This window comes from Scyliorhinus torazame, chromosome 15 (genome assembly GCF_047496885.1).
Source record: "Scyliorhinus torazame isolate Kashiwa2021f chromosome 15, sScyTor2.1, whole genome shotgun sequence".
Lineage (NCBI taxonomy): Eukaryota > Metazoa > Chordata > Chondrichthyes > Carcharhiniformes > Scyliorhinidae > Scyliorhinus > Scyliorhinus torazame.
Window position 1 is genome coordinate 138,898,428 of NC_092721.1, and position 27,845 is coordinate 138,926,272.

General features: G+C 45.3%; 2 protein-coding genes across 2 annotated transcripts in view; one reads left to right on the forward strand and one right to left on the reverse strand.

Annotated features, from left to right (window-relative positions):
- The window catches only part of mphosph8 (M-phase phosphoprotein 8), a 108,164-nt gene extending 90,857 nt beyond the window's left edge, over positions 1 to 17,307 (forward strand). Inside the window, exons 13-14 of the mRNA XM_072476816.1 lie at positions 12,662 to 12,745; positions 16,340 to 17,307. Of these exons, the coding sequence (XP_072332917.1) occupies positions 12,662 to 12,745; positions 16,340 to 16,381 (126 nt within the window). The 3' untranslated portion in view covers positions 16,382 to 17,307. The remainder of the gene's footprint in view (positions 1 to 12,661; positions 12,746 to 16,339) is intronic.
- Positions 17,308 to 17,795: 488 nt separating this feature from the next.
- Positions 17,796 to 27,845, reverse strand: part of pspc1 (paraspeckle component 1) — a 159,542-nt gene continuing 149,492 nt past the window's right edge. The window contains exons 10-11 of the transcript XR_011935199.1: positions 19,010 to 19,108; positions 17,796 to 18,228 (exon numbers count right to left, since the gene is read on the reverse strand). The gene's annotated coding sequence lies outside the window, so the exon portion shown is untranslated. The remainder of the gene's footprint in view (positions 18,229 to 19,009; positions 19,109 to 27,845) is intronic.

Here is a 27,845-nt window from a genome sequence, read left to right on the forward strand (position 1 = left end):
TATACCAGGACTACTGGTGCACTGCTGACCATGATGTACCGTCCCCTGGGTCCGTAACCGACCTCGTCGCAGTAAACGTAGTCTTATTTAACAGTATTGCTACCCCCCTGGCACTAGTTCCACAGCAGGAATGGTAGGTCTGTCCCACCCAGCCCTTCCTTACCCGCGGTCGGTCCTTGTCCCTCACGCGTCTCTTGGAGGAAGACTAGGTCGGCTTTCACATTTTTCACTGGGCCATTAAATACCCTGTTGTTCCAGGTGATTATCCTGGCCGGGGGGGGGGGGGGGGGTGTTCATTTTTGACCCCCCCCACTCGCAGCCAGCCTAATGCCCTTGCTATCTTTGTTCCTATGTTCCCCTTATGGTAAACCCGCCCCCCCCCCCCCCCCCCCCCCCCCCCCCCCCGCTCCCTTCCCTCTGTTTCCCTCGTCATTCCCCTGTTGCTGATGTCTGTGCCCACCTGCTCTCTTGCAGGAGATGCGCTGCGGCCTTCTTCATGCGTCCCAGTGCTGGCTTCCCTGCTGGTGTGGTGGCCTCCCACCTGGAAGTTGGTTGTGTGTCCTCATGTCACCCGTTTTCTGTGCTCCCTACCTGCCGTTCCCCTCACCCTCCCTGCACTCTGCTGCCCTTGGTCAGAAAGTGAGTTACTCCCTGCAGGGTTCCTAGCCTCTGACCTACTCTTGGAGCCACCGTATTTAAATGGCTGGTCTAGTTCAGTTTCTTGTCGATGGTAACTCCTGGGTTATTAATGGGGGATTCAGTAATGGTAATGCCATTGAATGTCATGGGGTGATGGTTAGATTCTCTCATTGGAGATGGTAGTTGCCTGGCACTTGTGTAGCGCAAATGTTACTTGCCATTTGTCAGCCGAGCGTGGATGTTGTGCAGTGCTTGCTGCATTTGGGCATTGACTGCTTTAGTATTTGGGAAATCACATATGATGCTGAAAATTGTGCAATCATCAGCAAACATCCCCACTTCTGACCTTGTGTTGGAAAGAAGGTCATTGATGAAGTAGCTGAAGATGGTTGGGCCTAGGACATGACCCTGAAGAACTCCTGCAGTGATGTCCTGGAGCTGAGATGATTGATCTCCAGCAACCTCCACCAACCTCCTTTCTGCTAGGTATGACTTCAACCAATGGAGAACGTTCCTCCTGATTCTCATTGATTCCAGTTTTGCTAGGGCTCATTGATGTCAAGTGCCATCACTCTCATCTCTGCTCTGGAACTCAGTTCTTGAGTCCACGTTTGAATCAAGGCTGTAATAGAGTCAGCAGCTGTGGCCCTGACAGAACCCAAACTGACCGCCTATGAGCTGGTTAGTGCTAAACAAGTACTACTGGATAGCCCTTCCATCACTTTACTGATGATTGAGAGTAGACTGATGGGGGCAGTAATTGGCCGGGTTGGATTTGCGCTGCTTTTTGTGTCAGGAACTACCTGGGGAATTTTCAACATTGCCGGGAGATGATATTTGTTGTAGCTGGAGCGGCTTGGATATGAGCATGGCAAGTTCCAGAGCCTAAGTCTTCAGTACTATTGCTGGAATATTGTCGGGGCCCATAACCGTTGCAGTATCTCGTGTCTTTAGATGTTTCTTGCGATTACGTGGAGTGAATTGGGTGGCACGGTGGTTAGCACTGATGCCTCACGGCTCCAGGGACCCGGGTTCAATTCCGGCCTCGGGTGACTATCTGTGTGTGGAGTTTGCACTTTCTTCCCGTGTCTGCGTGGGTTTCCTCCGGGTGCTCCGGTTCCTGCTGCAGTCCAAAGATGTGCAGGTTAGGTGGATTCGCTGTGCTAAATTGACCCTTCGTGTCCAAACGGTTAGGTGGAATTACTGAGTTACGGGATAGGGTGGAGGCATGGGCTTGGGTAGGGTGCTCTTTCCAAGGACAGGTGCAGACTCGATGGGCCAAATGGTCTTCTGCACTATAAATTCTATGAATTGAATTAGCTTTAGACAAGCATCTTTGAGGCTGGGGAACCCTCGAGGAGGCTGAGATGGATCACTCAGTGTTTCTGGCTGAAGATTGTTGCGAATATTTCAGCCTTTGCACTGTGCTGAACTTCTCCTGTCATTGAGGCTGGGGATATTTGTGGAACCTTTTCCTCCAGTGAGTTGTTTGTCCACCATCATTCACAACTGCATGTGGTAGGACTGCAGAGCTTAGATCTGATCCTTCTATCACTGCTTATGCTGTTTAATTACTGAACAATTTCACAGGAGTCTGTAATGAATTTGTAACACAGGGCGCACGGCAGCACAGTGGTCAGCACTGCTGTCTATCAGCGCCAGGGATCCGGGTTCAATTAAGGCCTTGGGTGACTGTGTAGAGTTTGCACGTTCTCCCTGTGTCCACGTAGGTTTTCTCCAGGTGCTCTGTTTCCTCACACAATCCAAATATGTGCAGGTTAGGTGAGGTTATTGGCATAGGGTGGAGAGTGGGCCTGGGGAAGAATGTTCTTTCCTCTAGAGGGCCTGTGCAGACACAATGGGCCAAATGGCCTCCTTCTGCACCACAGGGATTCGATGGAAGAATAAAACACTTCATTAAACAAATGAACTGTATTGAACCGGACAAGCAGGTTGGAAAGATATTGATACCAACACACCAAAATTAATCAAATCACACTTCCTTTACCCTGGCAATATCGTTACAGGCCAACAAACTTTGAGAAAACAATTTACAATGTCTGTCTTATACGCACGGTAGCACAGTGGTTAGCACTGTTGTTTAACCGTTCCAGGGACCCAGTTTTGATTCTCGGCTTGGGTCACTGTCTGTGTGGAGTCTGCACGTTCTCTCTCTGTCTGCGTGGGTTTCCTCCGGGCACTCGTTTCCTCCCACAAGTCCTGAAAGACATGCTTGTTAGGCGAATTGGACGTTCTGAATTCTCCTTTGGTGCACCCGAACAGACGCCAGAGTGTGGCGACTAGGGGATTTTCACAGTAACTTCATTGCAGTGTTAATGTAAGCCTACTTGTGACACTAATAAAGATTATTAGACTTTTATACTCTAATATTATGGGTAAGTATGAGGCATACTTGAATTTACATGTGAACTGTGTCCAGACACACAACACACCAAAGTAAATGACAGATGTGACCAAAGGAGGTCCCGTGGATTTCTCAAAACTCACTCAGACATTTGTTAAATTGTGAGTCAACCAGTTTCACTGAAACTTTGTCTTCATCATGAGGGTTTCCATTCTCCAGATTTGAAAAACATTCCTTGGAATTCTCTTCAAACATTGCTCCCACTCGGACAGCTTCAAACATTGCTTCCACTCGGACCGCTTCAACAAGGATCCACCTCCAGCTTTTCAGTCTCGGTCCAAAATTATTTTCGCCTGGAGTGCACTCAAATCTCATCTTCCAGGCACAATTTCAGATCCTCTACCATGCATTGCTCTAATGGTGTACCTTTGGCCCAAAGTCTCGCAACATGGAGTTACCAACCTTCCCATGCTTCTTGTGATATTCAGGGCTTCTGTCAAGCCCTTTTGCATTATGTTTGTTCCTTGGGGTTGTGTGTTTCACTTGGAGCCTATTGCTCTGCTCCTTTCTTCTGGGACCTCTTCTGGGACCTCTTCTGATCGCTGTCTTCAGCCCTGCCTGGGTCTTTCATCTGGGACCTCTCCGTATCTCCTGTCATATCTTGCGCCTTGGGACGCCTTCCTCCGTAATGATGCTCCAGTTCAGGTCGCTTGACCTGCAGTTTTGCACATTTGTTCTTCCCTGCTTCTGTGCCGATGTACAGGGCTAATCCTCAGGCTGAAGACGAGAAAGCACTAAACTCTGCAGTTGCAGAGTTTTCCTGGCTGGCACGTGCAAAGGAGACCCGAGCTCTGAACCTCCAACTTCAAATTAAGGTATTTCAGTTTCACAATGCAGAGTATGGGGGGGAATCGAGTTGCTGCTGCTAAGATCAAGGTGGAGCTGGAGCGAGTGGGGTGGGTCAAGACGGGGGAATGCCGCTGTGGGGAACGGGCCGGGTGTGGGGTGCGGGCGCGTGGCTGGCCGAGGACGGGTCATGGCTAGTCGGCGGGGGAGGGGGGCGGGTAGCCCCCTAATCCGGCTGATAACCTGGAATGTAAGGGGACTGAATGGGCCGGTCAAGCGGGCCCGCGTGTTTGCGCACCTGAAGGGGCTCAAGGCGGATGTGGTTATGCTCCAGGAGACACCCCTGAAGGTGGCAGACCAGGTAAGACTGAGGAAAGGGTGGGTAGGTCAGGTGTTTCACTCGGGGCTAGATGCCAAAAATCGAGGGGTGGCGATCTTGGTGGGAAAGAAGGTGTTATTCGAGGCGTCGAGCATTGTGGCAGATAATGGCGGTAGGTACATAATGGTAAGTGGTAAGTTGCAGGGAGAGAGGGTGGTACTGGTCAATGTGTATGCTCCGAACTGGGACGATGCGGGTTTTATGCGGCGTATGTTGGGTCGGATCCCAGACTTGGAAGTGGGGGGCCTGATAATGGGGGGAGACTTTAACACGGTGTTGGATCCTGCACTGGATCGCTCCAGGTCTAGGACGGGTAGGAAGCCGGCGGCGGCTAGAGTGTTGAGGGGATTTATGGACCAAATGGGAGGGGTGGACCCTTGGAGATTTGCAAGGCCGGGGGCTAGGGAATTTTCATTCTTCTCATGTCCATAAGGCTTATTCTTGAATCGACTTTTTCATTTTGAGTAGGGCGCTGATAGCGAGAGTAGAGGATACCGAGTATTCGGCAATAGCCATTTCGGACCACGCCCCGCATTGGGTTGACTTGGAGATGGGGGAGGAGAGGGACCAGCGCCCGCTGTGGCGCTTGGAGGTGGGGCTGTTGGCGGACGAGGAGGTGAGCGAGCGGGTCCGAGGAAGTATAGAGAGGTACATGGAGACCAACGACAACGGGGAGGTCCGAGTGGGGATGGTATGGGAGGCACTGAAGGCGGTGGTGAGGGGAGAGCTGATCTCCATCAGGGCCCACAAGTAGCGGGGGGAGAGGCTGGTGAGGCAGATGGTGAGGGTAGACAGGAGGTATGCGGAAGAACCTGAGGAAGGATTGTTGGGGAAGAGGCGCAGCCTCCAGGCCGAATTCGACCTGGTGACCACCAGGAAGGCGGAGGTGCAGTGGAGGAAGGCCCAGGGGGCGGTCTACGAGTATGGGGAAAAGGCAAGCCGGATGCTGGTGCATCAGCTTCGGAAGCGGGACGCAGCTAGGGAGATCGGGGGAGTTAAGGACAGGGGCGGGAGCGTGGTGCGGAGTGGGGTTGGCATCAATGGGGTCTTCAGGGACTTCTACGAGGAATTGTACCAATCCGAGCCCCCACGGGAGGAGGGAGGGATGGGCCGTTTCCTGGACCAATTGAGGTTTCCAAAGGTGGAAGAGGGACTGGTGGCGGGACTGGGGGCCCCGATTGGGCTGGAGGAGCTGATCAAAGGGATAGGAAGCATGCAGGCGGGGAAGGCACCGGGGCCGGACGGTTTCCCGGTCGAGTTCTAGAAAAAATATATGGACCTGTTGGGCCTGCTGTTAGTTAGGACCTTTAATGAGGCAAGGGAGGGGGGGCTTTACCCCTGACGATGTCCCGGGCACTGATCTCCTTGTTCCTGAAGCGGGACAAGGATCCCCTGCAATGTGGGTCTTACAGACCGATTTCCTTGCTAAATGTAGATGCCAAGGTGCTGGCGAAGGTCTTAGCCACGAGGATTGAGGATTGTGTGCCGCAGATCATCCATGAAGACCAGACGGGGTTTGTGAAGGGGAGACAGTTGAACGCGAATGTACGGAGGCTTTTGAACGTTATCATGATGCCGGCGAGGGAGGGGGAGGCGGAGATAGTGGTGGCGATGGACGCTGAGAAAGCCTTCGATAGGGTAGAGTGGGGGTACCTGTGGGAGGTGCTGAAGAGGTTCGGGTTTGGGGAGGGTTTGTCAGGTGGGTTAGGCTGTTGTACGAGGTCCCGATGGAGAGTGTGGCCACAAATAGGAGGAGGTCCGAGTACTTTCGGTTGCACCGAGGGACGAGACAGGGGTGCTCTTCGCACTGGCGATTGAACCCCTGGCTGTGGCACTGAGAGAGTCGAGGAACTGGAGGGGGTTGGTGCGGGGTGGGGAGGAGCATAGGGTGTTGCTTTATGCGGACGACCTGCTGCTGTATGTGGCGGACCCGGTGGGAGGAATGCCAGAGGTAATGAGGATGCTTAGGGAATTCGGGGACTTTTCGGGGTACAAGCTCAATATGGGGAAGAGCGAGCTGTTCGTAGTTCAGCTAGGGGACCAGGAGAGGGGGATTGGCGAGCTCCCACTAAAAAGGGCGGAGAGGAGTTTCAGATATTTGGGGTCCAGGTGGCCAGGAGCTGGTGGGCCCTGCATAGGCTTTACTTTACAAGGCTGGTGGAGCAAATGGAGGAGGAGTTCAAGAGGTGGGACGCGTTGCCGCTGTCCCTGGCGGGTAGGGTGCAGTCAATCAAAATGACGGTGCTCCCAAGGCTTTTGTTCCTGTTCCAGTGCCTCCCCGTGTTTATCCCGAAGGCTTTTTTTCAGGCGGGTTAACAGGAGTATAATGGGGTTTGTGTGGGTGCGAGGGACTCCGAGGGTGAGAAGGGTGTTCCTGGAGCAGAATAGAGATGGGGGGGGGGGGCTGGCGCTGCCCAACCTCTGTGGGTACTACTGGGCCGCCAATGCGACAATGGTGCGCAAGTGGGTGATGGAGGGGGAGGGGGCTGCATGGAAGAGGCTGGAGACGGCGTCCTGTGTGGGTACGAGTCTGGGGGCGCTGGCAACGGCACCGCTGCCACTCCCTCCAAGGAGGTATACCACGAGCCCAGTGGTGGTGGCGGCCCTCAAAATTTGGGGGCAGTGGAGGCGGCATAGGGGGGAAGTTAGGGCCTCGGCGTGGACTCCATTACGGGGGAACCACTGGTTCGCCCCATGAAGAACAGGTGGAGGGTTTTCGGGGTGGCACAGGGCAGGCATACGAAAGTCGGGGGACCTGTTTGTGGACGGGACGTTCGCGAGCTTGGGTGAGCTGGAGGAGAAGTACGGGCTCCCCCCGGGGAACACCTTCAGGTACTTACAAGTAAGGGCGTTTGCCAGACGGCAGGTGGTGGAATTCCCACGGCTACTGCCACACACAGTACAGGACAGGGTGCTCTCGGGGGGTGGGTGGGAGTGGGGAAGATCTCGAAAACTTACCAGGTGATGCAGGAGGAGGAGGAGGCCTCAGTGGTGGAGTTGAAAGGTAAGTGGGAGGAGGAGTTGGGAGAGGAGATCGAAGAGGGGACGTGGGCAGATGCCGTCGGGAGGGTGAACTCTTCCTCTTCATGTGCGAGGCTCAGCCTCATACAGTTTAAGGTGCTGCACAGGGCACACATGACCGGGACAAGGATGAGCAGGTTCTTTGGGGGTGAGGACAGGTGTGTTAGGTGCTCAGTGAGCCCAGCAAATCACACCCATATGTTCTGGGCATGCCCAGCGCTGGAGGAATTTTGGAAGGGCGTAGCAAGGACGGTGTCGAGGGTGGTAGGATCCAGGGTCAAACCGGGCTGGGGCCTCGCAATATTTGGGGTGGCAGAGGAGCCGGGAGTGCAGGAGGCGAAAGAGGCCGGAATTCTGGCCTTTGCGTCCCTGGTAGCCCGGCGAAGGATTCTCCTTCAGTGGAAAGATACGAGGCCCCCAAGCGTGGAATCCTGGATCAGCGATATTGCAGGGTTCATTAAATTGGAGAGGATGAAATCCGCCTTGAGAGGAAGGGTTCTTTAGGCGGTGGCAAACGTTCTTAGACTTTCTGGCAGAACGCTAGACATTGGTCAATGGCAGCAGCGGCTCCGGGGGGGGGGGGGGGGGGGGGGCGGGTTTACTTTATTTTTGTTTGTTATTTACACTGGAAGGGTCTGAGGGGGTGTATACACCTGTTGTCTTAAGTCGGGGTGTTAATGTTAATTTATTATTTAGGTACGGGGGGGGGGGGAGGGATTTGGGGGGTTGCTCTTTTAGATTGTGTTTTATACTTAACCCTGTTGGGTTCTTTTTTCTTTCTCATTTTGTTATTGATATTTTATGAAAACCTTTAATAAAAATTATTTATAAAAAAAATATATAAAATACTGCGGAAACTAGAAATCTGAAACCAAGTGCTGTAAAAACTCACCTGGGGTTGCAGTGTGGAGAGAAAGAGCTAACTTTTGAATCCAACATAACTCTTCAGAACTGAAGGGCAGTAAAAATGTAATGGGTCTTGGGCAGTTTGAAAAGGGAAGGTTGGGGATGGGTTAGAATAGTGTTTTCCAAACCTTTTTTTTGGTGACCCATTTTTTACAGAATGACCGACTCTTGCAACCCACACCACATTCACAATAGATTTTCCATGGTTACTTTTTAAAAAGTCACCCATTGTTAGCATTTCTGTATCATTAAATGTAAAAATTGTAAATTGTGCTGCTGTTCCACCTGAAAGGACAGTTCTATCCTGACCCTTGCTAAAGGGTGTAATTGCTATTTTATATCTTCATACCCATTCTTAGCATTTGGAGAATTGTGTGCAAGTGCTGGAAAAATTAACAGGCTCAATATTACAGTTTTAACAATATCATGTTCACTCATTCTAAACCTAACACCACCTTGGATAGGAAATTAAACTTAAAACTTCCACTTTAGAAACAGGAGCCCTAACTGCTGAACATGATCAAACAGAATGTCACTGGACACCTGTCAGTACCGTTTCCCATGTAAATTTGTAACAGACTGAAAACAACCTTTTTAAAAAAAAAAACATTGCTGAGCACACCCCAGCTGACCAATATGCAAAAACATTCCATTCCATACACCTGCAACATTTTACCGGCTCCTGTATACATGAGTGTACTTTCGGTGCCATCCTTGGCGAACAATTGAAGTCCTGATAAAGCTAGAAGAAAAAACACCCAAAGAGAATTTCACAGGCCACTGGCTGCAAACTGCCCCAACTACACTGTGTGGCCCAGAGAGGCAAGGAAGTCCATGACACCGGCTTCTACATCAGCCTCATGTGGTCATAGTGTACTGCAGTGAGAATTTACCTAGAGAGAAAATGGAAAAAAATGGTCAGGCTATCTTTGGGGACTTTTTGGCGACGCATTCTACACAACCCAGTGACCCATCCGTGGGTCGCGACCTCCACTTTGAAAATCACTGGGTTAGAAGGAGGAAAAGATTAAATGAAACAAAAGACAAAAGAGGTGATAATGATTGTAATAAAGAAAAAAGTATTGGTCCAGAGTAAGTATTAATGACAAGATAAAGTACAGTCTTGACTGAAAGCAAAGACATGAAAACAAGACAGGCACTTAACCAAAGAAGAAAATCAAAATGGAGGACAGAGTTTACAGTTGTTGAACTTTGTTAGTCTAGAATTGCCTAATTAGAAAATGAAGTGCTGTTCCTCCTGGAACATTGCAGCATGCTGAGGACAGCTATGGGAGATTGAGACCAAGTAGGTGAATTATGACAACAACCGTAAGGTCGGGGGTCATGCATGTGGACGGGATGAAGGTGTTCTGCAAAATGGCAACCCAGTCTGCATTTGGTTGTCTCAATGTCGATGCGACAGCATTGTGAGCAGCAAACACAGTACACAAAATTAAGTGCAAGCATATGTAGGGCTTGTACAGTGAGGAGAGGGGGGTTGATCAGCCAGGTGTAACACCCACCTGCACGGGAAGGGGGCAGATAGTTGGAGGCAATAGAGGATCGGATCAGGGACGAGAGAATGGTCCCTTCAGAATGCTGGCTTCGGTGGGGAAGATGTATTTGTTGGTAGCATAATGCTGGAGATGGTGGAGGATGATAATGTGGAGGCTGGTGGGGGGAGAATTGAGGACAAGGGGAATTCTATTGTGCCTCTGGCAGAGAGGAAAAGGGCGAGAGCAGAAATGAGAAATTATTCAGAGGTGGTTGGAAGGAAGGCCTTTCGGAAGCACCATTGTAGAAGGTAGCATTATCAGAACAGATGAGATGGTGAAATTGAGAATGGAATAGAGTCCTTGGAAGAAGCAGGGTATGAGGAATTGTAATCGCGGTAATGGAGAGTCTGAGCGTAAAAATATATTTTTTTAAAGAGTATCCAATTCTTTTTTTCCCAACTAAGGGACAATTAATTTAGCATGGCCAATTCACCTGCTCTGCACATCTTTTTCTGCTGTGGGGGTGAGACCCACATGGAGAATGTGCAAACTCCACACGGACTGGGATCAATCACAGGTCCTCAGCGCCTTGAGGCTGCAGTGCTAACCACTGTGTCACCGTGTCGCCCTAGGAGTTGGTGAGCGTCTTATGAATCTGCCGATCCCCTGAAATGGAGACCGAAACCAAGGCAGGGAAGTGTCAGAGATGGAAATTGGAAACATTTGATTTTATCCAGTTCCTGGTGAGAGCAGGTAGCAGCACTAATGCAGTTGATGTACTGGAAAAAGAGTTGGGGGAAGGGCCTGAGTAGAACTGGAACAGGGAACATTCTACAAATCTGCAAATGGATTGGTATAATTAGGGTCCATGTGGGTACCCACAGCAACACCTTTTATTTTGAAGACATGGACAAGTTAGAGGAGAATTTTTTCAACTAGCTAGGTGATGGATAGGGACTATTTGGTCCTAAGTTGTCCTCTGTTCCAGTTGGACCTTTCGTTTGCCATGAATTCATGTACACTCTATATTCCTGTTTCTATTTGAATCTTATCTTTGAATTTGTCTCATGGAAAGCTATGCTTAGGATTAGCTAATGGTCATAGTGCTTGTGAACTGCAAACCTTTTAGGAGCTCAGTCACGTTTGACTTTATATTTAAACCCAACTACCATTGGGATTGATCCAGTATTTTGGTCTGACCGCAAGAAAGGCAAGAGGACTGTGAAGATGAATTGTTTTCTTACAAGTAAGAGATGACCAGAGATGCAAATAGGCAGTGTATCTACTGGCCAGGATCTTACAACTGAATCGGCTGGAGAGAGCTGCTCAGGAAACTGGAGGGCGGGACAGAGCAGTGCTCCACAGCCTATGGTTAACAGTCTACAAAGAAGAAACTTCACTCTGGAACAAAGCTGTATAATGATTTTTTGAGGTACGGTTTTGTCAATTGTTCCAGTGCAAATAATGTTGCAAAGCTCATGTGTGTTATACGCAGGGAAATACTGGCAAATGAGAACTTTCAGATTTTGAAAGAGAAGTGGTGGATGAAAAAATCCTTTTGAGGTTGACACCCCAGAGACAGTTATTAACTTACAGATGAGTCCAAATAATATTATATTATTAAATGAAAAGACTACGCTGCTGTACCTGACCTGTGATCAAGTATTAAAACTCGCCAAAAGCCCATGCTGCTGTCAGCATCCTGGATTTGCATCTCCCAGGAGTATCCATTGCTGAGTAAAACCAGGATTTTGTTGCCCTTCATAATGACTTACATGTGCGAGGTTGGATTTTTTGTTCTCACAAAGATGAAGTCAGCACAAAGGTACTGGTTGAAGTCTGCACCTGATATACATATTGTCCGCTCCTCTTGTGAACCTGATTGGAGTGAAATTGTGAGGGCGAAGCAGGCTCCCCTTTCACATTAAAGGTAAGCAAACATGGCATGGGTTGCGAAGGTCAGGAAGTTGGCAAAAGTGGGAGCTGGGGTGGGGGGGGGGGGGGAGAAGAAACATTTTTGAAAGACTCTGAGCTAGTTATTTGTTTCCTGTCTTGTAAGGAGCAAAGAAAACCAGTGTCTGAGCATGAGAAAGCTTTAATAGTTTTCCACATCTGGCATTTACAAAGGGGAAGCCTTGGAGACAGGACTGACCTACCCGAACCATATGGCACATAGAAAGAAATCTGATGGGTTCCAAGATGTGCAGTTAAGGACAACAGCTTTACAAATGTGTTGTAAAAGCATAGATATTGAAGTTTAACATCCCAGCTAATAGATCCAAGTTAGATTTGCACTCCAACTTCTTCCCTACTGAACTAAGGTAAAGATGCTGACTTGTGCATAGAGACTTTTGAGTTGCTATTGTAAGTGTTTAGCTTATAGAGAATATTGACCAGTTGTAAAATTCAGTGGGCATACATATTAACTCATTGTCTTGTCCCCAGTGATGGAGACGAGAAAGAGGTGAGAGATGTGGAAATCTGTAGCAAAGTTGATGTAGATTGGGCACGAGAACGGGTGACCTCAATGTACCGGAGGGAAATGGTGAAGGACTGGGAAAATAATTCTTTCATGTATCCCACAAAAAGGCAGGCATGGTTAGGACCTATATGGATTACCACGGCAGCACCTTTGAGAAAGTAAGAAGAAATATTTCAGTGTAAGAACATATTCAGCCAGGCAGTGGAGCATAGTGGTTGGATGGGCTGTTCAAACAAGAAGTGGGGTGTTGAGCAGGCTGTCTCATGTCTGAAAAAATAGAGATTGTGTATTCGCAGTGGAAAAGACTAAGTGGCCAATTTCATTTCACCTACGTACCCTTTTGGATCTTGATGTGCTACAAAGGCAGCATTTCACCACTGATGGTGGCTGTGATAGATTGTTTTGCTTAGTCTAAGCATGTATTGTATTTGATTATCACCTAAATTTAATGCTGAAAAAATCAATTTGTCAACTTTTTAATATGTTGAAATCTAGTTTGACCAATTTAATTTGTTTTTGTTTTCCAGGATAGTCATTTTATTTATTCCTTCAGTCCAGTGCCTGGCACTAATAAATTATTTATTAGACTTGCTGAAGCCCCTACTGCCAAGGTAGGCATACTTTGACATGTTGGAGTAAAAAGTTAGAAAATTAAGACATAACGTTTTGAAATGGTGTAATGCTTTAATCACAATTACAGCTGTGGATTCAGAGTTTAATCTGAATCAATTAGAATTAGTCTATTCCTGTTGCAAGGCTTCTTTTGACTCCTGGTATAAGCTAGAAATATATTAATTTAACATGTCTGTTGTGATGTTACAATTTGAGCATGCAGAGAAGAGTGACCCATTTTCCTCGCTTTGTCCAAAAATAGAGACTCGTACGGTTCTGTGGCTGGTGTAACCTCTACTGGTTAGATGGTCTTCATAAAATGATGTATTGTGATAATAATTAAACTATTCAGCCCAATTTTGTCCTTGTATGTCTGTATGTAGTCATTTACAGAACAGGAGAAGGCTGGCCCATCAAGTCCTTGCCGGCTCTCTGCAGAGTAATCCAGTCATTCCCAAACCCTGCTCAATGGCAATAGCCCTGCAGTTTTATTTCCTTCAAATGGCCATTCAATTTATTTTTCTGCTTTCACCATAAAAAGGTTCTTACTCGCGTTCCCCCTGCATCCCTTGCCCAAAACTGTAAATTTGTCTGCTGCTCCTTGTGTCCGTTAGTCCTTGTAGCTAAAGAATAACTTTTCCTCATCTACCTTATCCAAACATATTATCTTGTACAGTTCTGTCAAATCTCTCTTTTCCTTTGTTTTAAGGAAAACAAGTCCAGCTTTTCCAATCCACCCGTGTAACTAAAATACCCCATCCCTAGAACCGTTCTGATAAATCTCACCTCAAGGATCCTCCTATCCTTTCTAAAATGTGGCGACGAGAACTGGGTGCAGTACTGCAGTTGAGGTCTAACAAGAGCTTTCTAAAGGTTCGGGAAAACCTCCTCACCTTTGCCCCCAATGTCACTATTTATGAAGACCAAGATGCCCTGTATATATAAAATTCCATCTGCCAATTGTCTGTCCATTCAGCTAGCCTATCTGTTACACTTCAGACAATTTCTATTATTTAACTGGTTGCCACTCCTCCAAGTTTGGTATCATCAGCAAATTCTGAAATTCTATTCTGTATTCCAAGAGCAGAGTTTTAAAAGAATGTGGCAAAAAAACAGAGATCCGAGCCCTGATGTGTGTGAAACATTGAATAGCATCCTAAAAAATAACCATTTACCACTACTTGCTGTTTTGTTCTTTGCCCAATTGGATGAAAAATTGGGTTGTGACCCTCCCATTCCATGAGCCTCCATTTTGTTGGTGTCTCCTGCCAAAGCATGATGGCCACTGGTGCCCATCAGCACAGGTCTGCGCGTGCGCAGAAAACCAATGGCCTGCGCCCAGCCTGCCAAAGCTACCACATTTTGTGCTTAAAATGTGATTTTTGGTGATGTGAATTAAGCAATGTAAATTGGAGCCAATATTTGGAATTGTTAGCTTTAGTTTAAGTATTTTTGAATAAGGATGCAGTGAGCAAGATGGGTTTCTGGGGAATGGGGATGCAGATTGGCTCCTGTCATTCAAGTGAAGTGGAGTTCAATTTCCGGGGCGCGGCCTGTCAAACTCTGACCGTGGATAGTGAATTTGGGGCGAGCAGGAGGTAAATTTTACTAATAAATTACCATAAACATTATTAAAGTAAACAAGACGGGCAGGAGTTGTTGGTGTATTAAAATCACTTCTTGGTTGGTATACACGAAGCAGACGTGGACTGTCAACCCTGTTGCTGGCAATGATGTAATTGAGTTGAACACTAGAACTGAGGTTGCACGGCACCAAACGCAGTTGTTTGTATAGCATGTGACCGAATGTATTTTATAAAAAATCCACAAGGCCTTCACCCTTCTGTTACTTCATTAATTAACTCCAACCTCTAAGTACCTGTTTCCATGATTATTATTGTTTTTGAAGCCTTACTCAATATAGATAAACTAATTGACCTGTAGTTTCTCGGACTGTCCTTGCATCCTTTCTGAACTAAGGATATCATATTTGCCACTTTCCCAGTGTTCTGCTTCCATCCCCCAATCTAAGGAAGATTGGAAGCCCTTCTGCTATCTCCTCAGTGAACTAAGATGCAAACCATCCTGCTAGGTGGCTGACCTACCCATTGGGTATCCAGCCTACCAGTACCACCATACAAACAGCTTCTTCCCCAGTTACCAGACTCTTGAATGACCCTCTTATGGACTGATCTGATCTCTTCAAACATCTTCTCTACTAAGTAGTACTACACTCCTGGATGCTCCACCCGATGCCTGTGTCTATGCATTTACATTGTATTTTTATGTATGTCCTATGTTTTTTTTTCATGTATGGAATGATCTGTCTGTACTGTATGCAGAACAATACTTTTCACTGTACTTTGGTACACGTGACAGTAAAAAAATCCGATAGTGCCAAACCCCCCACCCCCAGCCAATTTTCACCCCATCCACTGCCTGTACTATGTTCATTTATGACGATATTTTGAATCAATGTCTGACTTCTCCTCCAGTAAACAAAGTATTCACCATGGAGGGAAAGGGCCGCAGGAGTAATGATCAGGCATATAATTCTTGATTTTGATTGAGTCCGTGCTAGTGATAATTTGTTTGCCAAACTTGTTGGTGATGCGAGCAACCTGGAAAGAAGCAGCTCAGAAATGGCATTGGGGTGTGTTGACCGGACAGCTGATTCATAATGTAGAGCAAGGCCAACGGCATGGGTTCAATTCCTTTACTGGCTGAGGTTACTCATGAAGCCCCAGTCTTGTGTCCCTTGCCTGAGCTGTGATGACCCTCTGGTTAAATCACCACCAGTCAGCTCAGGGGGAGAGCAGCCTATGGGACATTCGCATTTTACATACATAAATATAATGTATATAGCTAATAATTTCAACGTTAGTGCACTTTTTCCCATCCCCTCACCTAGGCTACAAATCTGCTTTTTCACTTGAGACAAATTCTCTATGATGCAGCTGCACATCTAGAATCATACTAGAATGAGTGAGACCCATTTGCTATTCTTTGGTGGTGGAGTTTAATGTAAATAACAGTTGTTTCTTCTAAAGCTACTAATTCATGCTAGGGTTGCCAGGCCGCCTTGCAGCGCAAGCTTGTTGGCGGATGTCTCGGGGTCGGCTGCGGAGGGGTTCCACGCTGCCCAGGAGGCTGCCGCGCGGTCGGGAACGTAAGAGCGGGCGTTTCTGGAGGCCACATCCAGGGAGCCTGCGAGGGCCCGTGCCTCCTTGAGACCTAGAGTGTCTTTTTCCAGCAATCGCTGGCGGGTTTGTCCCAGGAACCTCATAGTGCTTCACTTGAAGTGAGCATTTTTGCAGAACAAAGTGAAGGAAGTATTTTGCCATAGCTGGAATTAGTTATTTCCAATAGTGTCCTTGCTCAAAACCCATTAAGGCCAGGAATGCCAATTGTGCTCTTCAAATTCAGTTCACAAGCATTAGTTGCAAAGTCTTGAGGTTGTCTCAGCAGTTAAGCTTAGAAGATTGCTCAATGCATTTATCAATAATCAAGACCATTTAAAATATGTTTGAAAAAATATGCTGAAATGTGTTGGTCTGTTACCACTTTCTAATGGAATACTACTTTTGTTTCAGGTAAAGCTGCTTATTTGTGCATATAGAGTCCAACTCCAGTGAATCAGATGGCCATAATGCAGTTTTTGTTCCTGTGGGTTAATCATAATTATGGACAGATGTGAGCATTGTTTTTACATACAGCTCCTGGATAGTTGGGATTTTATGCTGAAATGTCTGTCTGGAAATTGTTATAAAGAACGTCTTCAGAAAACATATTGCTATTATTAGTTACTGTATCGTTTTAAAGTATTTTTGTAGGTAGTAGTCAATATTGTGAAGAGACAGCTGGTGCAGTGTCATTTGCCTATGTAAATCCTAACTGTATATACAGACTTTCCACAATGTGGAATGGGGTGGGAATATGCTCCAGATTGTGTATTTATGAAAGGTACATACGAACAAGTTGATACCTTTTCAGGCTTGCACCTCTTAACGAGGTACTGGGTAGATCTGAGATTGGTTAATTATTGTACTTGGCTCAAGTCACAGGACATTGTGGGATGGAGGGTGAGTAGATTGATCTGCTTTCAAACCTTCGCCACTGTTCCTTCATGACTGTAGAATAGCCAATTTGAGGTTAGGATTGATTTCATCTTTGAAAATTACAAATGTGAGCCCATAACTATCACTTTAACCATAGCAAATTTTGTTAACTCGTGTGTTCCACTTAGTTTATTTCAGTAATTTTTTTTGTATTTATGAATCGTTATAGTGTATCATGGTGCAGAGCTGCATTTTAAACTTTTAAATATTCTGGCATTCCTTTTAGAAAATATTTCTATAGACCTTACCAAATGAATTAACGTTTCTCATCTTGTGACATGCAAATACCCAAATTACAAAACTAACTTTTTGAATGTGAATTTACTTGTGTTCTGTTATCAGTTAGGAACAATTTATTCATTTTGTTTCTGTTTAGACTCAAGTTGGTGTTGTAAACCTCTAGCACTGTTAGAATGGCATTTGATAAAAACTGTTACAATGGTTCTTAGTTTTTGTTTTATTTAAAGGGCAAGCACTAGTACGGTACAGTAATTACTGTAAAATATTGCATGCTTTAAAATGAACATTTATACACTACATATACAATGCCAGAATGTGCCTTGCTGTTTTCTTGCTAGTTATTCTGTGAACTACCAATGTGCCTAAATTATATATAGCAATTGCTACCAAAAATGCTGATTTGAGGAATGTGATTGTTGAGAGATTTTGTTCTATCCCATGTAAAACCTAAATTCTTTATTGATCTTTGAGAATGAACTTTGGTATTAATCTGTTAATTTCCTCAAATTATACCAAGGCATCATGTGTCCTTTCAGTGCATTTCAAGAATACTAAGGACCATTGCCACTTTGGATGCATTATTGCATGAAAATATCATTAGTTTCAGCAAGTCATGTGAGAGGGAGAGGGAATAGATTGATCTGCTTTGAAATCTTAGTGCTGTAAACATGATGATTCTCTGCACAAAGAAAACAAGTATTGCATCTTTTATTAAAAAACAGATCAATATTTTCATTAGATTGATTACAACAGTGGCACTTTTTTTTCTTTCAAATTAATGGTTAAAAATCCGACCAAACTTCCTGTTTTATAGCTCAAGATAATTGATTTTTACTGTAACAAATGACACACAGGAGTAGCCGTTAAATTTTTCCAGAATTGGTACAAAATTCAAAGTTCCCAGAGGTTTTTTTTTTGTCCTTTTTCTCATTTCAGAAAGGTCTTTCACAATAACCTTTCCTTGGAGACTTCTTCCTCTAGCTCTTCCGGGCTTGTTTTAAATGCTCCACGAATATGGTTCTTTCCACGTTATGGATTTTCAGCCTCTAGTTACTCTCTTCCTCCCTTAGATCCTTGTAGTCTTCTGGGACATCTTGGAAATGGAGAGAGGCCTTGTATCCCATCTTTTGTAAATAAATGGACAGTTCAAAGCACAATTGTTTACAACCCAACATTCTCAACACCCTTTATGCAGTGCAGTCACTTTGCACCTGACCAGTAAAACAATCAAGCCCCCAAGGCTTGCTGTTAGATGGACCTCCGAACAGTGGCCCCCTTCACTTTACCCTAAATTTAAAAGATAGCATGTACTTTAAGTTGCAACTTTAATTATTAAGTGTCAAGATCTTGCATTCTTTACAGGACTTTTCCTGTCAAAAAAATACTATACATTCCTAAATTTATTTCTGCTTTCTGTTGGGTGGTGGGGGGGGGGGGGGGGGAGAGAAATTATTCCATTCATGTCAGCCTAACGAAGGTGTACTTGGTTGAAATGGCTGCTGGCATCCATGAAGAGGGAATGAGTTAGAGACCTCGGATCATTATGTTTCATAATTTAAGTAATTGGGGGGCAGCGGTTAGCACTGCTGCCTCACAGCACAGAGGTCCCAGGTTCGATCCCGGCCCTGGGTCACTGTCCATGTGGAGTTTGCACATTCTCCCCGTGTTTGTGTGGGTTTTGTCCCCACAACCCAAAGATGTGCAGGCTAGGTGGATTGGCCACACTAAATTGCCCCCAATTGGAAAAAAAATTAATTGGGTCCGTTTATAATGAATTGGACAAAACAGATACTAGTGATCAAAGGGGGCTTGTCAGTCACTCCATCTTGAGAAAATTTAAATGTTTAAGCAGTCCTGTATATCTTTAATGAGAAAGAACTATTAAAGTAGCAAATATCGCTTTACCTTGTACGGCTGAGCAAACTCCATGCTGCATTAAAAACTTGAGCTTATCAAGGGGGAGGATTTGAAAACATCAGCCTTCCATCAATAACATGAAATTACCTAGAAATAGAAAGAGAAATTGAGTAATAAAAAGCAATAACTGAAATGTAACATTTTTGCAGTATTTAAAGTATGGATTAAATCTCAAATACCTGTCGGAGGCCATTTGACTCATCATGACTTTACCGACACCACTTCTCCGAGAACCCCTCATTTTACTATTCCTAGTCACACTTTGCCGTTATTATCAATCAAGGGTAAAACTGACCAGTTCCCCATGTCCCTCTATACTTCCTTGCAACTCTATTTACTTCTACACAAGTCCCTGGAATAAATGCTCCCACTAGTTGCTTCGAACTATGTTGCCTTTGTACCTCAATTTTCCACAATACTTCACCTCCACTTCTGAAATCATTATTCTTCCGAACCCAATTGTTCCATAAAGTTATATTCATCTTTGCTCAACATACCTGCCACCTGACACAAACGGCACACATCTAGTTTATCACATCAGGCACAATTTGACTTTTACCCTGCCAAACATGCTCGTCATCTTTGCTCAACATACCTGCCACCTGACACAAACGGCACACATCTAGTTTATCACATCAAGCACAATTTGACTTTTACCCTGCCAAACATGCTCGCTACTCAACTTTGACGAGTACTAACTTTCCTTAAGCCCCACAGAGCCATAGAAAATTTAGAACACAGAATTCCAGTGTCTGTGCTGGCCGAAGGATTAACTAGCACACACCTTCTTGCACTTGATCTAGCCTTGGTGCAGATCCAGGTACCTTTTGAGTTGACGGCTTCTACCTCTAACTATCCAACCCTCTAGGCGAGAAGTTTTTCCTCATGTCTCTTCTAATCACTACAGCAATCACCCTTAAATTTGTGCCCGATGACCTCTCTGCAAGGGGAAACTGGTCCTTGCCCCTCAACCACATCACCCATCAGCCTTCTCTTACCAAAGGAAGACAACCCAAGTCTATCCAATCTTTCTTCATAGCTGCAATTTTCACACCCTGGTAACATTCCTGTAAATCAAACTTTTCTGTACTCTCTAGAGTAATGTATTGTGGTGACCAGAACTGTAGGCAAAATTCCAGCATTTTGTACACTTTCAGCATTACACCCCTGCTTTGTATTTCTCACCCAATAAAGAAAGCCGTCCATACACTTATTCACCTGCCTTCAGGGACCTGTGAATATGGACTTCCTCTCCCATTTGTGAATTCCCTAGCTATATTTGCCTCCCCAAATGCACTGCCTCACATCTCTGGATTGAATTCAATTTGCCAATTTTCCATTCATCTTGTGGTGGTCCAGAGCTTTCATCTTCACTATCAACTATACCCTCTCAAACCTCAATGCCAACAAGGTGCAAATTCCAGACTTTGGTCACTTAGCATTAATGCTATTAATTTAGCTGTCTGTACTATGCACCCCCATCTCTTTCCATAAGACATAGGAGCGGAAGGAAGGCCCATCGAGTCCACTCCACCATTCAATCATGGCTGATTTCAACTCCATTTACCCGCTCTCTCTCCATAGCCCTTAATTCCTCGAGAAATCAAGAATTTATCAACTTCTGTCTTAAAGACACTCAACGTCCCGGCCTCCACCGCCCTCTGTGGCAATGAATTCCACAGACCCACCACTCTCTGGCTGAAGAAATTTCTCCTCATCTCTGTTCTAAAGTGACTCCCTTTTATTCTAAGGCTGTGCCCCTGGGTCCTAGTCTCCCCTGCTAATGGAAACAACTTCCCTACATCCACCCTATCTAAGCCATTCATTATCTTGTAAGTTTCTATTAGATCTCCCCTCAACCTCCTAAACTCCAATGAATATAATCCCAGGATCCTCAGTCGTTCATCGTATGTTAGGCCTACCACTCCTGGGATCATCCGTGTGAATCTCCGCTGGACCCGCTCCAGTGCCAGTATGTCCTTCCTGAGGTGTGGGGCCCAAAATTGCTCACAGTATTCTAAATGGGGCCTAACTAATGCTTTATAAAGCTTCAGAAGTACATCCCTGCTTTTATATTCCAAGCCTCTTGAGATGAATGACAACATTGCATTTGCTTTCTTAATTACGGACTCAACCTGCAAGTTTACCTTTAGAGAATCCTGGACTAGGACTCCCAAGTCCCTTTGCACTTCAGCATTATGAATTTTGTCACCGTTTAGAAAATAGTCCACGCCTCTATTCTTTTTTCCAAAGTGCAAGACCTCGCACTTGCCCACGTTGAATTTCATCAGCCATTTCTTGGACCACTCTCCTAAACTGTCTAAATCTTTCTGCAGCCTCCCCACCTCCTCCATACTACCCGCCCCTCCACCTATCTTTGTATCATCGGCAAACTTAGCCAGAATGCCCCCAGTCCCGTCATCTAGATCGTTAATATATAAAGAGAACAGCTGTGGCCCCAACACTGAACCCTGCGGGACACCACTCGTCACCGGTTGCCATTCCGAAAAAGAACCTTTTATCCCAACTCTCTGCCTGACAGCCAATCGTCAATCCATGTTAGTACCTTGCCTCGAATACCATGGGCCCATATTTTACTCAGCAGTCTCCCGTGAGGCACCTTATCAAAGGTCTTTTGGAAGTCAAGATAGATAACATCCATTGGCTCGCCTTGGTCTAACCTATTTGTTATCCCTTCAAAGAACTCTTAACAGGTTTGTCAGGCACGATCTCCCCTTACTGAATCCCACCAAGCCTCGGGGATTACCCACCCAGACCTATCTGATTTCTTTCCTGACCCCCTTTGTACTCTCCTGACCTTAACTTACTAATGAGGCTAATCTCTCCCTGCAATTTAACCCTTAAAGTTCAGACACTCTTCCTATTGCAGACAGCCAAAGGGATGTGTTTGATATGATTTGCCAGTTGTTGGGAAGTATGGCATCACACCACTAAAATTTGTATAGCAAATTACTTATTTGAGAGAGAACGGACTGTACTCAACAAAACCATGCTTGTGAAACTCAGAACATAATGTTGAATGTTAGATGTGATTGTGCGATTGAGCAGCACTTGCTGAACAACCGTGTGCTAAGAATTACACTAACAACACATTTAAGATTTAATCAGACTTGCACTGTGATTCACTTGGACTCGCTAGATACTACATATCATATTCTGTGACAATAAGTGATGATTGTTATTATATGGCCAGACATTGCACTTTTCTTGAAGAAACAAGGACACCAAAGAAACTAGCTCCCTCGTTTGTTTCAGCAAATAGTGATGTGCCGACCAATCAGCACCTTTTTTTCCGTAATGCAGTATAAATTGTTCTTCCCTTTGAGATTTGGCATTCTTGGGCCTGTCCTGGTAAAGTGTAAGATGAAAATTTTAGACACCATATTTTTTTTTCAGCAACACATTCTATACTACCATGCAACGAGTTGTCAGACAGAACCTACCCTGCAAAATCCATGATCAGCTAAGAGTTAAAGGTGTTTGGTTACTCCATCCTTATTGTAATTTCCTGACAATAGCTGTTGGGCTAACTATCTGTATGTTTCTGCTTTTCCTGTCACCTTTCTAAAATTAGTGAAATGGCATGTACAATTTTCCAATGAGCAATATAAAACAAAATGATACTGAGCCACAAAAGGTATAATCGATCAAATGACGAAAATATGGGTTAAAGAGGTGTGTTTTTAATGATGTCTTAAAGGAAATGAGAGAGATGTAGGGAGGATATTCCAAGCAGTGCCACTGATGGTGTAACAATTAAACTTAAGGATGCCCAAGAGTCCAACATGAGGATTGCAGCTTTCTCAGAGGGTTTGTAGGCTGGTGGAGATGACTGAGATAGTGAGGTCATGGAAGGATTTGAAAGAGAATTTTAAAATCAAGAACTTTGCTTGACCAGAAGCCATTATCATAGAATTTACAGTGCAGAAGGAGGCCATTTGGCCCAACAGGACTGCACTGGCTCTTGGAAAGAGCATCCCATTTAAGCCCACAACTCCATCCCATAACCCAGCCACCCCACACAATCCCTTTGGACACTTGAGGGCAATTTAGCATGGCCAATCCACCTTACTTGTACTGTGGGAGGAAACCCACGCAGACATGAGGAGAACGTGCAAATGCTGCACAGAAGCCGGGAATTGAACCTGGGACCCTGAAGCTGTGAGGACGGAAGGGTGTTGGAGTAGTAACACTTGGTAAAAGACACGGGCAGAGTTTTAAATGTCCAAGCTAATAGAGAGTAAAATGTGGGAACCAGTCAAAATTACATTGGCATAATTGAAGAAACAAAAGGCATGAAATGAAAATCGCTTATTGTCACAAGTAGGCTTCAAATGAAGTTACTGTGAAAAGCCCCTAGTCGCCCATTCCTGCACCTGTTCAGGGAGGCTGGTACAGGAATTGAACCGTGCTGCTGGCCTGCCTTGGTCTGCTTTCAAAGCCAGCGATTTAGCCCTGCAGATTCCCAACTGATGAGCCAAGACGGGTGTCAACAGACACTGGTACAGAGGAGAAATAGACAGTCTTGGAGATGAAGGCGGTCAGAAGCGCATTGCTTAAGAACAAACTGGACTATTATCAGATAGAGGGGTCGGGAGTTGGTAGCTAGGGCAGTGTGGCATAAGGACCAAAAATTGGAGGACATTTCTGTGCATCAAATACTGTATATTGGATGAGAAATTGGATTATTATCAATATGGAATTGTCGAGACAGGTGGTGAAGAGGGAGGACAAGCATGTTGGCGGTGTAGTACCACTGCTGCCTCAGTGCTAGGGACCTAGGTTCGACGAGTGACTGTGGAGTTTGCACATGCTCCCCGTGTCGGTGTGAGTTTCCTCCCACAGTCCAAAGATGTGCAGCTTGGGTGGACTGGCTATGCTAAATTGCCCCCTAGTGTCCAACGGTCTGGTGGAGTTACAGGGATATGGCGCTCTTTCAGAGTGTCAGTGCAGACTTGATGGCCGAATGGCCTCCTGCACTGGAGGTATTCTATGGCGCAGGATGTCACCAGCATTTGAAAAATAATGTGGCATTGGATTATATTGCTGAGGGGAAACATGTAGATGAGAAATAGGAACGGGGCTAAGGATCGATCCTTGCAGACAGCTGAAGTGACAGCGCAAATGTAGTAAGTGAAGCGAGCAAGTGATTCTTTTGACAATGGTTAGACGGATAACGGAACCAGTTAACAGAAGTCGCATTCAGCTGGGCGAGTGGATGGTGTGGGCAACTGTATCAAAGGATGCCTTTCACATAGAACATAATTTTTGTGACATTGATGTTTTGATCCTGTGGCAGGTGCAGAAACCGGATTAGAATGGGCAACAGGTCATTCAAGGACTTGGGGAGGAAAGGGAAGTTGGAGATGGGACAGGTGTTTGCAAGGACAGTGCGATCAAGGGTTATTTTTTTTGATGAAGGGTGATGCCAGGAGATTTAAAGCAAAAGGCAATGCTGCTTAGGACGGACATGAGACTATTTTTACTCCCCCAAAGTTTGTGAATCTTTGGAATTATCCACCTCAAAGGGCTGTGGGAGGCTCAAGTCAAGGCATGTTTAAAGCGGAGGGTAACAAATTTTTTAATGTTAATGATACAGGTAGCTGGGGATAGTGTTGGAAAAAGGCATTAAAGTGGATGGTCAATGGCAAAGCAGGCTCGATGGACTGAATGCATCTCCTGTTCCTAACACTTTAAGTTGGGTGATCAGTTTAGTTGGAAGCACAAGATCAAAAATTAACATTGATTTTAATAAAAAGAAAACTAACTGGAGGCCATTGCAGCTTTAGCAGCCTTAAAAAAAGTGGATAAATCCACAGGCCCGGATGAGATGTCTCCCAGGCTGTTGAGGGAGGCAAGGGGATTTCGAGCACTGGCCTTAATTTTGAAATCCTCTGGCCACAGGTGACAGAACAGGAAGACTGCAACGTAGTCCCATTATTAAAAAAGGGAAGTAGTACTAAACCACAAAATTATAGGCAAGTCAGTCTAACCTTGGTAATGGGGAAATAACTGGAAAGAATTTGCCGAGAAACAGGAAGTAGAGGGAAGTTTCTGTAACTGGAAGTCTGTTTCCAGTGGGGTTCGGTAGGACTCGGTGCTGGGGCCGTTGCTACCTGAGGTGTACATTAGTGAGTTGGACTTAAATGTAAGGGGCATAATCAAGAAGTTCACAAATGACAAGAAAATTGGTAGGGTGATAAATAGGTTGGCGTAGACTGCAAGGGGCATGGTGGCAGAGTGGTTAGTACTGCTGCCTTACAGCACACAGGGACCCAGGTTCAGTTCTGGCCTTTGTGGACTGTCTGTGTGCAGTTTACATATTCTCCCGTCTGCGTGGGTTTCCTCCCACAGTCCAACGATGTGCAGGTTAGGTGGATTGGCGCTGTTAAATTGCCCCCTAGTGCCCAAAAGGTTATTTGGAGTTATGGGGATAGGACCGGGGCATTGACCTAGGTAGAGTGCTCTTTCAGAGTGTTGGTGCAGACTTGATGGGCCAAATAGCCTCCTTCTGCATTGCAGGGATTGTATGATAACAATTAACTTGTCAGGTGAACAGAGGGGTAAATGGAATTCAACCCGGAGGAATGTGAGGTTATGCACTTCGGGAGGGCTAACAAAGCAAAAGATTACACTATGAACGATGAGACCTGGGAAAGTACTGAAGAGCTGAGTGGCCCTTGGAGTACATATCCTGGAAAGTGGCAGGGCAGGTAGAGGTGGTTAATACATATAGGATACTTGCCTTTATTGGCTGAGGCATAGAATAGGAGTAGGGAGGTCATGCTGGAACTGTATGAACACTGGCTAGGTCACAACTGGAGTACTAAATGCTGTTCTGGTCACATTATAGGAGAGACGCAATTGCACATTAGAGGGTACTGCTGGACTGGAGAGTAGAAGTTTTGAGGAAAGATTGGAAACACTGAGGCCGTTTTCCTTGGAGTAGCAAAGGTTGAGATGGAACCTGGGGGTGTATAGGATTATGAGGTGCTTGGCTAGGAAGGCACTTTTTCCATTAGTAGAGGGTAAATAACCAGGCGGCAGAGAGTTGAGGTAGAAAGCAAAGAGGAGAGTTGAGGAGAAACATTTGACTCAGTAGTTGGAAGCCTGGAACTCATTGCCTGAAAGAGCGGTTGAGTCAGAAACATAATAAGTATTTAGATATTCATTTGTGCTATACCTCCAGGGCTATAGGTCAAGCATTGGAAAATAGGATTAGTGTAGTCAGATCTTTGTTGACTGGCATGGACATGGGCTGAATGGCCTGCTGTGCTGTAAATGTCTATGAATCTAAATATGAATAGGCCATTCAACCCACCAAACATGCTTTGCCATAGGATATGATTGTGGCCTTAACTCCACTTTTCTGTCAGCCCACCACAACCTCCTTGCTGAATATACCCAAGGCAGGTCTTTGGTCAATGTCCCATCCTCTATTTTCTCTGGAAAAGACAACCCTCCGAAGAAATTCCTCGTCTGTCTTAAATGGAAGACCCCTTGTTTTTAAATTATGCCCCTTAGTTCTAGATTCCCCAATGAGAGGAAACATCCACCTAACAGTCTCCTCAGCTCTTATAGCTCTCATTTTTCTAAACGCCAATGAATATTGTCCAAATTTGTTCACCCTTTCCTCACAAGATAACTCCTTAATCCTGTGGCAAACATAGGATTTTAGATATATTGAATTATAAACATTTGGCAATGTTAAAAGCCTGGGTTAGTGTGTGTTTGACTGCAATAGTTATGTTTTTAAAAAAGCAACTTGTTTCGTAAGACCAGAAAGCTTTTAGGAGCCAGAGGTGAAATTGACCATCGTTAATGCCTGGCTACAAGGGGGGTGGGGGGAGTCCCTGGGGAGTTAGTGTTTTCAGCCTGGGGAGATGATATCATTGCTGGATGGAGCAAAGATATTCAGACATTTTGAGAGAGCTTTTTTTGAGCGGAGTTCTCATCTAGCTACCCTTTATACCACAAGTAAAGTCTTTTGCTCTCACTGTAGGATAGTCGACAAAAACGATTAAAAGTATTTAAAGCCGCGCATACTTGTCTGAGGACAAGGAAGAAGCTGAAACAAGCCAGTTAAAACAGTTTTTTGAAGACATCCAGCCAAAGTCTGCAGGGGTTCTAACAGGTGCTAAATCTGTTCTGGAAAGCAAGTACCTCTGTGCCATTGGGTTGTAGGATGGATTGAGAGCTGTATGTATTTTTTTCTTGTTGTTCAATTAGTATTGTTTTGGGGGTAATTGTAAGCTATTTTCAGGTGTGATGTTGAAGAGTTTAATATTGTGTTAATAAAGTTTTGTTTCCAAAAATCAAATCCCTATTTCTTTGTGCAATTACTCCTGGGGCGATGTATTCTTTCTGCACAGTCTTACAAAATAAAATAAAATATTGGGGTTTTGGTCCAGTATCCTAGCCAGTGTTGGGGTCTGCTCTGGGATTGTAATAATCCCAGTGAACCTTCTCTGAACTGCTTCCAATGCAGGTTTACCCTTCCTCAAGTAAGAAGATCATAACTATACACCGTACCCAAATGCAGTCTCACCAACACCCTTGTCGCAGCTGTAACAAGACTTCCCTAACCATAACACAAAAGCAAATCACTGTAAATGCTGGAATCTGAAACAAAAAACTGAAATCACAGCAGGTCTGATAACATCGGAGGAGAAAGAAGGAAGCTAATGTTTTGAGTCTGGATAATTCTTTGTTAAAGCTAGAGAGAACTGGAAATAGGGTCAGATTTATACTGTTGGAGCTGCACTGCTTAGCACTGCTGCCTCATGACGCTGAGGACCCGGTC